General features: G+C 57.9%; 1 protein-coding gene across 4 annotated transcripts in view; it reads right to left on the minus strand.

Annotated features, from left to right (window-relative positions):
* ATP11A (ATPase phospholipid transporting 11A) overlaps window positions 1-14,568 on the minus strand; it is a 92,513-nt gene that overhangs the window by 49,801 nt on the left and 28,144 nt on the right. For all 4 annotated transcript variants that reach the window (XR_004325845.1, XM_032496609.1, XM_032496607.1 and 1 more), the window contains exons 2-3: window positions 2,580-2,702; window positions 306-395 (exon numbers count right to left, since the gene is read on the minus strand). Coding sequence is in view for 3 of the 4 variants with exons in the window: in XM_032496609.1 (XP_032352500.1) it covers window positions 306-395; window positions 2,580-2,702 (213 nt within the window). In the remaining variant the exon portion in view is untranslated. The remainder of the gene's footprint in view (window positions 1-305; window positions 396-2,579; window positions 2,703-14,568) is intronic.

Genomic DNA, 14,568 nt, shown 5'->3' on the forward strand with positions numbered 1-14,568 from the left:
TGTCATAATCCAGTGTGGCTGGTGAACGTGCCCCCAAATTAGGACGCTCCTGCCTCCCCCCAGGACTCCAGGATGAAGACAGAAGGTGTCCAGCACGGGCCCACACGCGGGGCCCTCACACCTGCGTTTCAGTGACCAGGTTTCTGACGACATGCTTGTCCTCGAGGACAAGCAGTGAAGGAGCTGCCGAGAAGGGGGCACGAAGCCCTGCTCGCTCCCTGTCAGCAAACCAGCCAGTCACCTGGGAATAATGTCCCTTACTCAGATGCACATTTCAGGCCACTGAAGAAGATGACCAGCCTTACCTGTACCAGAAATATGATAAGAAAATAGAAGTTGGCTATTCTTCTGAACTGTTCAAACAGGTTCTTGGGTATGAAGTTCCAGAACGTGTACTGTGCACAAGAGAAACAGAAAGGAGTCATTTGGCCACATTTCACATTTTGCCGTGTTAACCGACCACATGATGAGCGGTGTATTTTAAAGTACAAAACGTCTAGTTTTAGATACAAAACAAAGCTGAGAGTCTGCAGACATTTTATCCACTGGACGACCATAAAAACAAACAGCCAGAACATGTGCTCCAAAAACAGCGTGTATTATCTAATTTCAGGTAACTTAAGGTAATGCAAAGTAGCTTAAGAATAGTCCTACTATTTAAATGTCTCTCATGAAATACAAACCTCTGATCGGTAACTCAGAACACACGTGGTCAGTACTGTGCAGTGCGTGTCAGCTTCGGCAAACTCTCTCTCTGTGGCAGTGTGACGAGGAGGTGACAGGAAGTAACACAGCCACCATTTCTAGGTGGTCTCGAGCCAGGCGGGCAACAGCTTGGGTCGGCCCCTCCTGCTCGCGGGGGGCGGGGGGCACAGGGAGGGTAGCTGGGCCCCTCATTCTCCAAACGCCTCGTTTTCACCTAAGGAGGCGTTTCCCTGACTTCTGTGTGGAAAACATGTCCCAGGTGTCATCAACCTTCAGCAAACACGGAGCTTGGACCTTGCTTTTAAAATTCCATTGGACAGTTCTGCCTTTTGCTGAAGATCGTGCCCTGTGGAGAGCGCACTGCTCCGCCCGGCTGCGTGGGGACCCTCGTCACCTCTGGCACCTGGAGCGGTAGGGACCTCGGTCAGCTCCCGTCAGGGCCGGAGCTGGCACCTCGGATCCAGGCGCTGGTGACCCGACTCTCACCCCAAGGGCTCCTTTCATGCCAGACCCCACGCAAGTTCTTGGAAAATGGTGGTGTTTTTTAATTTCAAATTCCAGTCGTTTGTTGCTGGCATACAGCAGCGCAACTGACTTTTCACTAACTCTTAAAAGGAGCTGTTGGAAGACCTGTACGTCGTTGCAGCACTTAACGTCTCGTGTTTGTGGCTCTGTGACCAGCCGAGAACGACCTTTCATTCCTCACGTGCTCCATTCTGAGGGACACTGACCCCAAAGCGGAACTGCCCGTCCTTGAGGTCCCATCGGGTGGAACCCTGCCCAGCAGCACACTCACTGCCCAGGAGTTAACTGAAACACTTCCCCCAAACACCTAACCGCCTTGCTCAGCACAAAGGCACATCAGAGGAGCAGTTCCCACTTAACCCCGTCTTCTCTCTGCTGCGACGTTTACAGAGAGAAATTATGTATTGTTTAGGATTTGCTCCAAAATGACCTCGAGGAAGAAAGCAGCACAGAACAGACAGGCCGGGCCGTCTGCTGACAGCGGGGGACGGGGTGACAACAGGGGACAGCGGGGGACGGGGGGACAGCGGGGGACAGCGGGGGACGGGGGGACAGCGGGGGACAGCGGGGGCAGCACAGACACCTGTTACAGTGCCCTCCTATTTTTCTATGTTTCTGAAGGTTTCCGCGTTAGAAAGCTTCACGTATTTACAACACAGAATGTCAGAGTCTACAGTCCTTCCGAGTGTGCAGTCGGGCTCTGGTAGCCCTGGCGTGCTGTGTGAACCCCCGGTCTCGCCCCCGTGTGACGCCCCTGCTTCAGGACACCGTTCAGCTCCCCAGTCCTGCTCCGCCAGGTGGAGTCCGCCAGGTGCAGACGTGGAACTTAACCCCCTGACCGGCTCTGCTCCAAGCATGCGCGGGAGGCCGGCGCTGCAGCTTGGACACGAGGCTGCGTGACCTCCCTGCTTCACAGCACAAGTGGCTGTTATAAATTATCACCACGGATTATTAGTGATGTGGTCAAAAGTCCCTGATGATGTGTGATAACAACAGCGAACACCCAGGGAGATAATTTAAACATTCGTGACTGCAGACGTTAGGGCTGCATGGATAAAGTAAAACACGATGAGGCCGTGTTACACATACGGGGCTGGCACCACAGGGCGGTGGCCCGCGTGCCTCTGGACCTGTGTTAAATCATAACGACCCGAGGAGGGTGCAGCTAAGCGGCAGAGCGCGTGCTTCGCGTGCACAAGGTCCTGGGTTCAACCCTCAGCTCCTCCATTAAAATACGTAAATATATAAACCCTGATTACCTCCACCAACAAAATACAAATAAAAACTAAAAAAATAAGTAGCAACAGCAGGGAGTTGTGCGAGCAGGTTAGCGGGCACACGGCGCTCACCTTGGAGGAGACGATGCGGTTGTCCGGGAACCTCTGCAGGATGTAGGCCTCGGCACCCGGAGGGGGCTCCCGGTGCCCCACGTAGACGGTCCGGCTGTCCACCCAGTTCTCCTCGCCTGCACACTGCGGACAACAGGGCAGGTGAGCGGGGGCCGGGCTGGTCTGCGTGAACAGAGGCCCCGGCGGCGCCGGGGGGCGGGCCCGCTGCAAGGCGGCAGCCACCCAGCCCCACGGGGCCCTCGCGGGCCAAGCCCCTCAAACCCCTGCCGGCGCCTCAGGGAAGCCGTCTGCGCCCCAGTGAGGGCCGGGGTCAGGAGAAACGACATGCGGCGGGTCCGCTTGAGGACAGGAGCGACAGCAAAACCCTAAGTTTCCGAAGAGGATACAAGGGACGGCCCAGCGGCTGTGGGAAGGGTCTTCGGTGCCGTGCAGCCTGGGCGCGGGTGGGGCCGTCAGCGCGCGGTGTCTCGGTCAGCGAGGCTTTCCCGGGAAGAGAGGCCGGGCCCCACTCACCCCCGTGTCACCCAGAGTGCTGTGCAGGAGACGTCAAGGAGAGAGCTCGGACCTGAAGCATCTTCTGAAAACACTCAACCAGACGGTGCGCTGTCAGCACCCGGGTGCCGAAGACACCGTGGCTTCGGACGAGACGCTCAGAGGCAGCCCAGCCCGGGGCCCTGACGTGGGGTCCACGCCCCTCACTCAGACTCCTTAACAACAAACAGGGTGGTGTGTCGGCCCAGGACTGGTCCTGCCCTGTCCAGCCTGTGTCCAGCCCGTGCCCGGCCTCTGTGGCCTCAGGGAACTTTCTCGCTTTCTGAAGCCAAACAGGGTAAGCAGTGCCCTCGAAGCTTTCTGCTGTTTGAGGTCACTGTGAGCCTCACGTTCCTTCTTCCTTCTCTTCTTTGCTTCTACCATCACCTTCCTTGCTCACCTATCAACTTCTCGGAGAGAGAAGTCTTTTCACGCTTGAGCCCCCAGCATGCCACCTCCTGCGGCAGCTTCCTGTCTGCTCATCCTCGGCAAACGCCACCACTTTCCTTTAATGAGGGCCAAGCTTCGTGGACAGTCCACGCAGACCAAAGGGAAAAGACCAAATCGGTCTCTGACTCCTTCCCTGTTTTCAGAGATGCTCGGCAGGGGCTCAGGAAACGGCGTGGGTTCCCAGGACAGAGTAGGCCCTGTGCCACCTGCCAGCACGCACGCGAGCTCCCTCCGGGACACCAGCCTGGGGTGTGGGCCGCGCGGAAGGCCAGGCCGCCCTCTTCTGCCAGAGAGGGCTCCCTGCCCACTCCGCCCTCCCCCTGCCTCCCCACATCAGGTGAAGCCACCAGAAAGGATGCTGACTTGAAAAGTCACCTTATGATCCAAACTACTGTGTGCAGAACAGATAAACAACCAGGGCCTACTGCACAGCACAGGGAGCCACCTTCAACAGCCTGTAACAGCCTACAGCGACAGAGGGTATGGCGTGTGTAACCGACTCACCACGCTGCACACCAGAAAGAACGCAACGCTGTCAAGCAGCTCTACTTCAGTCTAAAAAAGCTTCACATCCAAGACAATCAACTTGTATTTTCATCGCTCTCTTGCCATCACGTACACCTGGTAGCATTTTTCACCATCTAAAAAAATGCACTGAGATGTAATTTAGTCATACGACAATTTTTTTGTTTTACATTCTTGCCTAGTTAAAATTACAGCCCTCCCTCCACCCCACACCCCCCAAAAAAACCCGCTCAAGAGCTTCGTAAATAAAGCTCTGGATGTGGGAGTTAAGAAAACTGAAAATGTCCTGACTTCCTTTATTTCTCAAAACGGAGCCAAACGGGTGCTTCCCATCCCTGTGGGCTCAGGCGGTCACACTGAAAAAGAGCATGTAGTGAATGAGCCGGGCAAGGACAGAAGGCATAGAAACCGAGCTTTGAACACAGAAATGAAAATCCTGGAAGCCCTTCTCCTAAACCTCAAGACAGCGGTTCTGCTGCAGCCAGGCTCAGAGGGAGCCTGCCCCGGGTAGGCAGGTGGGACGGAGGGGGACTGCGGCCGGCCTACACTCCAACACACTCCAGTTTCAACACGCTCGTCCAGCAGGTCACACAGAGCTACCAGAGAGCCTCATAGCACGACAGGCAGAAGTGCCTCTGGGGTCAGACCAACTGTGCTCTGCACACACGTTCAAGTCCTGAGAAGGTTAAGTTACACTTTCAAAGGTGGACAGACAACAGCAAACAGGACCCTGGGGGGCCTGCTGTACTCCCCACGATTCTACCACACCCGCGGTCACGCGAGTGTCTGGGGCCGACCGGCTGTGTGACTGTGGACGAGTTACTCCATGTCTCTGTGTCAAATCCGTCAGCATGAAAGGATTCGACTAGACTAGTCTTTGTGCTCCGTCCACCTCTAAGAGTCTGGGTCTCTGTACACTGAGCCATGAAAACCACTGAGCCCTGCTGTGCAATTTCTTAACCCAGACTGTCCCGAACCAATGTCAGCTGCTGCCCTGTCCACGGTGGTGCGGACATTTTTGGAAGTCATGGCGCATGGAGATCTAAGATGGGTCGTGGGTGTGGGCGAGGACTCCCGGGCAGGAGGACAGAGACACCAGCCTCTCTCTAGGCGCTGGTGTCAGATGGGAGGGACGATATCGCTGGCCACACGAGGCAGGAACCAGGCAGGGAGCAGGCACCCAGGCACTGGCTGCAGCCCCGCCGTCTAGGCTCCAGCAAGAAGACGTGGCTGCCGAGGTCTAAGTGTCCTGTAAGCTGCGGGAGTGGGGCTGAGCACTGAGCACCTCTGCGACGAGGAGTCGCCCATCAGCACAGGGGTGCGGAGCGGTCCCCTCTGGACGGGCCTGGGCTGGGGAGGAGCCCACAAACCACATGACGAGTTCCCAAACCGCCAGTCGGACGCGTTCAGGGGTGGCAGACAAGAACCCAGAGGCACAAGTGAAACCGTCATGGACAGAAACAAGGGGAAACACCAAAAAACCCCAACGGCTGCGAGACTGGCAGAGCGCGGTGGTCCAGGTGGGCCCCACTTCCCAGGAAACGGGGCGTCCGAGACTTCAGATGCACAAGCCTCCCTCCCACCAGCACTGCCGCGCGCAGCCGTCCAGGGGAGAGGGAGGGCTAGGGTCAGGGCGGGGCAGACACCCTCCCCTGCCCCCGCCAGCAAGATGCTCCTGAGTTCAGAACCCCGGCACAAAGTCGCTGCCGCACCGAGGAGCCGAGCTGGGCGCGGGCCCCGCCTCACCCACTGCGCCGCCAGCCGTGCGGGGTTGGGCGCGGCAGCCCGAGCATCAGGGCTGGAAAGCACCCAAGGACAAAAGAGAGTGCAAAATACGCTGAAACTCAGTTTCAGCCCGTGTAGTCGCCTGATGGCAGCTTTGAATTTCAGCTGAAACAAGACAAAACTATTAGCTGAACGACACCGTGGGGCCGAACAGACGCACGGGGCGAGCCTCCAGGCACCAGATCAGGTTCTGTGGAGGGGGTTCCGCCTAGTGAGCACGCCTCACGTTTGCAGGGATCCGGTGAACGCATCCCCCGTTCTGGTGTCTGTTCACAGCGTCAAAGGCAGCGTTTCTTGTTCGATGGGTAAGAAGACAGCACGAGCTCAGGCGCTGCTAAGTCAGGCCTGCTTCTGGCTCACTTCCACCTCCGGGAGGGAGCGCGTGGCGGGGCTCCTTGGGGCTCCCCCCTCACCCCGCACGTGTCTGTGCGCCCAGGGAGGGTCCGCACTCACTTCTGTCAGCCTCACTCGGGTCCAGTGACTAAGACAGAGCCCGAGAACACACAAGGACCTGCCGCCCGGCCCGGAAGCTGGACCCAACGCCCCGTAACGGCCTCCGGCGCAGCCCAGGGAGCTGGACCCGACGCCCCGTAACGGCCTCCGGCGCAGCCCAGGGAGCTGGACCCGACGCCCCGTAACGGCCTCCGGCACAGCCCAGGGAGCTGGACCCGACGCCCATTAACGGCCTCCGGCGCAGCCCAGGGAGCTGGACCCGATGCCTGTGACAACCCCTGGCGAAAAGGAACATGTGTGTGTGACTGAGTCACCAGGCTGCACACAGCACCGCAAGTCAACTCGAGCATGTCCGTAAGTGGGGCCCACGGGCTCGAATCCCCAGCCTTTCCGGGGCCAGCGCGCAGGGTCCGGCCTCCCGCGGCGCGGCTGGAAGCCCGGTGGTCGCCCTCCCTTCTGTCGCAGGTCTGAGCTGGCGGCGTCTGCCGGAGCCCCCTCCCCACTGACCACACGCACTGGCAGCTGCGGGCTCTCCCTTCCCAGGCAGATCCGGGGCTTCTGGAGGCAGGTGTGTCCTGAACATCGTTTTAAACACAAACCCGTTGGGAGCACAAAAGCCGTCAGCAGGAGAGATGCTGCCGCCCCGCTCCTCACAGCGCACCAGAACCCGCCGCCCGCGAGCCACGCCGAGGCCAAGCGGTCTCTGTGTCTCCTTCCCAGGACAGCTTCTCCCCTGCCGGAGACGAAGGAGCCAGAAGACTAAGCAAAGCACCCAAATGCCCCACAAACACGCTGGTCTCCGCAAGGGCCTCTCACGGGTGGAACCACGCGCCTCCAGCGGCTGCAGGCACACCGTCTAAGCACTGAACGTGTGCCTAGTGAAGCAGCCGCGGCCGAGGCAGGGATCCCAGCGCACTGCGCTGCGTGGGGACAGCACTGACCGCTGGGTGACAGCGCACGCAGAACAGCTTCGGAGACCGTGGCTCAGGGCGCTGGCGCGTCTGGAAACAGGCTGCCTGAAACCTGCATGTCTCTGAAACCCTGAAGTGAAGGTTCCACCTGGGAGGAGACACCGGCTTTGGAGACTGAGGCTGAGGCCGACCCTGGGGAGGTGACCAGCCTAGGGCCACCAGCAGGTCCTGAGAGCTGGGCCGGGCTGGCAGCGGCAGAAGCCAGCGGAGAGGTGGGGGCTGCTCTGTTATCCGAGGGTGGTCTCCCACGACCAGGATGGGTGGCTCCCGGCTCCCATGAGCCCCACCCCAGGGCAGCCCACCCAGTGCTCCTCGAAGCAAGTGGAAAGCGCAGCTCCTCCCGGGAACCTCGGTGACCCACGACACCCGTCTGCCCGCCTCCCGACGGGACGGGGCTCCGGATGGACGGCTCTCAGCGCCCGTGACTCATTCCGAGATCAGCCCTTGTCCCACCGCGAAAATGTAACGTGTCTCTCCCGGTGCTTGACGTCCACTTAGAGATGTCACCCTCAGGCCATGTCTTAGTCTAACGGTGTCACCAAATGCTCCCAGAGGGAGGGCCCCGGGTTAGAGGAAGGCTGGGGGGAGGCTGGGCGGGGGGTGGGGCGCAGAGAGCAGCCCACCAGGCCCTCCCCGGTGGGGCCAGGCCTGCGGCAGGGGGGGTGGGGGGCCGAGAGAGAGAAGCTCCAGAAGAGGAAGCCACAGGCCAGAAGGCGGGGCCTGGATTTCGGGTGGACCCCCCCCCCAGAGGTAGCTGCCCAGGAAGTATGCACACATGTTAGGGGACCCTCTCCACGTCCCCTCTCTCCACACGCCCAGGGTGGCCAGCCCCCCTGTGCTCCACTGGACATTTCTTCATATTGAGGTTTTAGCTCTATTTTAACTCTGCACGGCATTCTATTATACTCTACCATTTGCATTTTAATTCAAAAGCAGTTAAAAAAAAAAACTACCAAAAACATCAGAAATGACTTCAAAACCTCTGACACTTTTCTACTAAGAGCACGATGTTCAATCAGGGGTCGCCAGCCACAGCACCAGCGACACGGGGCGGGTCCTGGGGCGAGTCCCGCGCACTGTGAGGGGTCGGTCGTGCCCTCCGCCTCCGCCCACAAGACACCAGGAGCATCCCCAGCCCTGACAACCAGCAGCGCTTCTGGGCGACACCACACGTCCCCTGGGCGGCAAGACCGCGCCCCGGTGAGAGCTGCTGTGCCAAAAATGCAAGCGTCCCGAGAACTCTGGGCGGCAGATCATGGAATCTGTCGCCTTCACAAGAGCACGTGATCGTGCTCCTCTGCTTCTGTCAGCCGCACCAGCAGGTCGGCTCCTGTCCCTGGGGTACCTCCGTCTCTGGGCCCACGCAGGGCTAGTGGCCGGTTCCACTTTGTTTCTGGGCTCACCACCGAGCTTTCTGCGTGCTCTGCAAGAACACGAGGGATTTGCTCACGATGGTCAACGCTGTTCAACAGGTGCTGACTGTGCGCATCTGCTGCTCCAGGGGCCGCCCTCACTCCGAGGCCACCAAGGCCAGCCCTCCCGCCACACACGCTGCACTCCTTCCTCCAGACAAGTGTCTACAAAGTCAGTCAATTTCAGAGAAGATAAAATGTTGGTGGTGTTCAGTATCAGTTTCTGTCAAACTGGATTCCTCGGACGACCTGAGGCCCAGAACACATTTTCCACCACTGCCCTACGAAGTCACCTGGTCCTGACGGCCTGATCGTCTATGCTGGGTGAAAAATGGAAAGACAGCCCCAGGACTGGGGCTCGTGTGCAAGCAGGGCCTGGAGAGCATTTGTGAGCACGCCTATCCCCATCAGCAGACGTAAGTAACACGCGTCTCTCCACCTCCCCAAGGGCCTGCAGGGCTCAGTCCCCAGAGAGCCAGCGGCAGGCAGCTGCCAGGAGCCAGGCGCGGGCCCCACCCGGAGCCCCGAGCCCCGCGTTTCTGGAAACTCTGACGCTACCTGGTGAGGCTACCCTTTCTCTTCAGCACTTGCAGGGTGGAGGGAGCCCACGGCGGCTGTCTGCAGGCAGCCTGCCTCTATTACGGCTCTCAGACTCATCACCGTCCTCTGTTCGGTAGAAAGGCGTGGCATATTCCATTCAGAAGGCAACTCCATTTGTAGAACCCGAACACCTCTGACTAAAACGCTCGTTCATTTTCTCACGTCTAAACACACAGCCAGGCAGATGCCCTTAATGCCGCCGACGCCCAGAAGGGCAGGGAGGAAGGCCCAGCCCGGAAAGGGACCGCCTGGTTCCCAGGCCTGTGGCCCTGCCTCTCCCCGAGCCCCTGCTTCCCGGGCTTCAGAAACGACGGGGACGGCCGCCCAGGCCTCGGAGCGCATACCGCAGCCAGGGACGCCCGCAGGCCCCTGCTGCGACCCAGCTCTGCGCTCCAAGGTGTCCTTTTCTCGCCCCCACCACGTAAAGGGGCCTGCCCCCGCCGCCCCATCATCCTCACCTCCCCCAGAACAGAGGCGCAAGGGCCCCGTCACCCCTACTGGCCAGCACTCGCCGGGCAGGACAGGCGCTCTGGCAACACTTGTTGAAGGAACGAAATCAAGAGCGAAACCAAGACTCACCACCAGCAGGATTAACCGCAGAACAACCACCCGCTTCACATCTGCACGCCAGGTGCACACGTGACCCTCTTCCAGACTTCCCCGGTCACACCCATCCCGTCAGGGCCAGGGCACAGGGCACCCCCTCCTTCACAACATCACAGTCAAGGGTCCACAGGGTCCCCAATGAAATAAGCCCCAAACTCTGCTGTGACCGTGGAAATCCAGCCAGCCGCCTTCAACCACACACGCTGTGGACAACGCTGCGGGTGGCGAGCTGGAACACAGTCCAACAAAGCTCCCCCCTCACAACCTGCCCGACACGGGACTCCTCCCAGCAGAGGACGGCCTGTCTGGGCCACCCGCCAAGATGTGGGAAGACCTGACCCCAACTGCCGTCCGTTCCACGTGGTTCCACGTGCACAAAACTCCTCTGAAAGCACACAGACCTTGCGCGACATCACTGGCACCAGGCTCGGAGCTCAGCCCTGGGAAAGACACTGCACCTCATTCCCTGAGATGAGTGACTTGCGACTGTAGAGACAGAAACAGTCCCTTAAAGCACGTGGCCCCCCCAGAAAGATCGACAAGCTGGCCCCACGATTATTTTTAAGATGCCGCATGGCATGTGTACACGTGTGAACACACACAAAACTGTCCATCTCGGGAGAGGGGAGGAGCCCCGGAGCCACGGAGCCACGGTCCTCGGACCCACTGGCAGCATCACAAGGGCAACTTCCCTCCTCTGTGCCTCGATTCCCATCTGCAAAATGGGGCAACAGTGAGGGCAGACTGCGGTGAAGAGTAAGGACTAGAGAGGACGGGCTTAGGGGAAGTCTGGGGCGACGGTGACAACAACCCTGTCTGTTGGGAAGGGGAGAGCTGCTCACACGCAGTCAGGATCAGCCCCGCCCAGCAGACAGCTTTCATCTGGGAGCCGGCCCAGCGTCCTCCCCAGGCCGTCTGGTCCCCGAGGTGTCAGCTGGCCGAGCAGAGGCAACACGGACACGTTCACGAGGGGTGACGGCGGCCTTCCCCGACGGCGCGGTGTCCTGTCCCCTCCCCCAGCCTCAGTGTCCCTCCTCGCTGCTCCCTGCCCAGCAAAGCACCCACCTTCCCAGGAGCCGGTTTTCCAGCTTCCTCTGATTAACATCTAGGTCCAGCACTGCCCTCAAAGCGTGCCTGCATTTCCACTTCCTTTTCACTTCTGTCTCCTTTCCTGTTTGTACCTGTGGACTCAGAATACTGCGAACAGCTAGCAACTCTTCTCACAAAAAATGTATTACGCCTTTGAGCAACACTGGGTCTACGTCATGAGAATACAGCTAAATCAAGAAACACGGTGACAGACTTAAACGTGCGCAAAAACGCAGGCGAGGTCACTGGTCAGGACGGGCCGCGGGAGCCCCCAGGGGCTGGTGATCGTCTGTCTGCTAAGCTGTGCGTTTGTGTTGTTTTTCCTAAACTCGTCAAAGCCCTACAACAGGTGCGGTGATATCTGTCTTAACAAACTGAAGTTGTTAAGACCCCAGCGTGACGGTGAAGCTCCCGCAGCAACGAGAGCCGACCACACACTCAAGTTTTAACGGTGCAAACACCGAAGGCACTGACGTCAGGCAGCATTTTCAGCTGATGACATGGTTTTAAAACCTTTTTTGCACTATGTCTGCAGCTGGCTGACAACCCAACCGCTTATTCAGATTAACAGCAACATAAAAAGCATGCACTCCCGTAATGTTAAAACTGCATTCAAATTAAGGATTACTTCTCAGAATAAACGTCTACTGCTTGACCATCAAAATTAAAAGGTAATAAAGACCCGTCTCAGTCTGTGTGATGGCTTCTACCTCTGCCATAAAAGCTTTATAAATTCATCCCATCTCTCCCATTTTGTCTTTTTTTTTTTTTTTTTGCAGAAGCTACAAAGGATCTGTGAAATGTGCGCATAATGCACTCTCTAAGAAAAGCAGTTTCTTTGGAACACTGCCAAAAAAACTGTCTCGCCTTCGCTGTGTCTTGGCATAATCCGCCCACACGCTGAGTGGAGTGAATTCTCGCCAGTCAGGGCTCCGCGCTCCGGAGGCGTCACGGGTGTCGGCCAGCCTGCGGGACGGGCCGCCTCGCTCCCTCGCCTCGCTGTCTGCGTTTCTGCCCGGCCCCCATTCAGGGCCTGGGGGTCAAGAGTTCTTTCCTTGCTCTCTGACTGGTCCCCCTCAATGGCCCATTTATGCTCAAGCTTTTACCAGCACCTGCAGGTGAACCACTGCCCTGTCCACACCCTGGCCCTGACTCAGAGCTGATGCCCCGGTCAACACACCCAGCGGGGACCCACTTCCTGCGGTCAGTCGTCCAGACACAGCCTCCCGCCCCTCCCCCAACCTCCTGAACACCCAGCCTACGTCCCGGCACAAAACCAGACTCTCAGCCCTGCCACTGGTTTTACAGCCAGATCAGTGGCTCCCAACCCTGGTACCACATCAGCCTCACTTAGGACGCTTTTAAAAAACCAATACAACTCAACAGAACAAAAAAATAAACGACCAATTGAAAACTGGGCGAAGGACTTGGACCTACGTTTCTACAAAGATACGCCAATGGTCTGTAAGCGCAGGGAAGGGCGCTCACGCTGCTCTGACCACCAACCACAGAGAAACGGGAATCAGAGCCTCCGGGAGACGCCACCGTCCGGACGGCCACTCTCAACTCGGAGAGCGACGCGCCCCGGGGAGGACGCGGAAGGTGGTGCGATGACGATGGCACTGCGGAACAGAGTTGGGAGGGGCCTCAAAAACTCAAACCCAGAATTCGCATATGACGCGCTTCCCGGTACGTGTCAGGAAGAACTGAAAGCAGGGAGTCAGGGGCCTTTGCGCGGCCGCGTCCACAGCAGCGGCGCTCACACAGACGGGGCCCAAGACCCAAACATCCGCCAACAGACAGATGGACGAGCAAGTGTGGTCTGCGCAGACGGCTGAGTGCTACTCAGCCTTCAGAAGGAGAGGAATCCTGACGCCCTACAACGTGGGTGAATCTTGAGGACGTCACGCTCAGTGAAGTCAGTCAGTCACCACAGGACAAACACCGTAGGACTGCACCTGTACGAGGCCCGATTCCTAGAGACAGAAAGCAGATGGGGGGCTCGGGGGAGGGGAGAGCGTGGGAACTTAGGGGGTCAGAGTTCGGCTGGGGCGGTCTGCTGTGCACCACCGCACCGCTGCCCCGTGCCCCTCAAACGGCCAGGACGGCAAACTGGTGCCGTGTGCTCCGTCATACAATCAGACAACATGTGTTAATGAAAAAACAAGGCCTGGGCCTGCCTCTCAAAGCTTCTCATTTACCTGTGGTGGGACCTGGGTGGGTTTTTTTTTTTTTTTTTTTTTTTGAGCTACTGTAATTTAGTGTTTCTAAATGAATGCATGATCGCTCCCTCTTGGGCTGAAATTCTACATTCTGTCTTTCTCCAGACTCTCACCCTTTTATTATCTATCTTGACAAAAATGTGACTTGAAGTTTCTCCCACGCACACATGGAACTGCTGAGTGATCCCACGGGTAGGAAGTGCGCTCCTCTCGTGAAGGTACCGCTGACCTTCAACCGGGGTCTTTTTTTAAAGTTTCCATGTGATTTTAATGTAACTGTGACTAGGAACCTCTAGAAATTATAGACAGAGTGTACGACGTCTCTTTAAATGGAGGGTATTTATTTATGTATTGTGTCTCTTCATCCTCGGCACACGGGGCGCACAGTGGCTTCTCGGTACTCACTCCTGCGCCTGCGGACTCAATGACGGCTGGACGGTCGGCGGGGCCGTGACAACACTCTAAACATACCTGCAGACGACGGGCCAAAACCACAAGGAGCTGAACTCTGTTTTTTTTTTTTTTTGAAGCACAGTTGGTTTACAGTATTGTGTTAGCTTCTGGTGTACAGCACAGTGATTCAGTTACACATACGTATTCTTTTCACATTCTTTTTCATTATAGGTTATCACAAGGTATTGAATGTAGTACATTCTGTTTTTAATTCTGTTTCCAATTGACCTCAAGTCTAGCAGGTCCTTGATGGACCCAGTGCCGATCTCCCATCGGTAAGTCACCAGCGTGGATCGTCTCTCTGTGCCGGGCATGCCCTTAAGCGCCCAGGCGTGTTCAGACGGTCTTCATTCCATGGTTGAGGAAGAGGAGACCTGGAGACGGCGAGCCACTCGCCTGCGGGGCGGGATTGGACCTGGGGTCTCGTGGGCCACCTGCCTTAATGTGGGGGCCGAGGACAGTGCCAAACAGTAAAGGATAACAGAAGTTAGACAGACCAGCGCCACGTAGGCTCATTTTTTGTTTGATTTCCTTTCGTTTTACGTAAGGAGAGAAAAACGAGCCTGTAGAGTACAATGAATTTGCTCGCTGCGTCCAGGAGGGTGGCCGCACTCCTGAAGGCAGGGGACAGAGCACAGCGGGGCGCACGCAGGGTTCTGGAGGCAAGGCGGACGGCGGAGGGCCCAGGGCACCGCCAGCCTCTCGCCCTGTGACACCCCAGGCCCCGCCACTAACACGCAGCTGATGGACGCTGACGCGAAACCCACCGGCAAGCTCACTGTCAGGCAATCACATGTCCCCACCAGCACCCAGGAGACCTTAGCGTCACAGCTGAGCAAAGACCAAAAATCCACTCCCGTCGCCACGGCTCTTCCAGAGACGCACCCAGCTG

Source organism: Camelus ferus, chromosome 14, assembly GCF_009834535.1.
Source record: "Camelus ferus isolate YT-003-E chromosome 14, BCGSAC_Cfer_1.0, whole genome shotgun sequence".
NCBI classification, from domain to species: Eukaryota; Metazoa; Chordata; class Mammalia; order Artiodactyla; family Camelidae; genus Camelus; species Camelus ferus.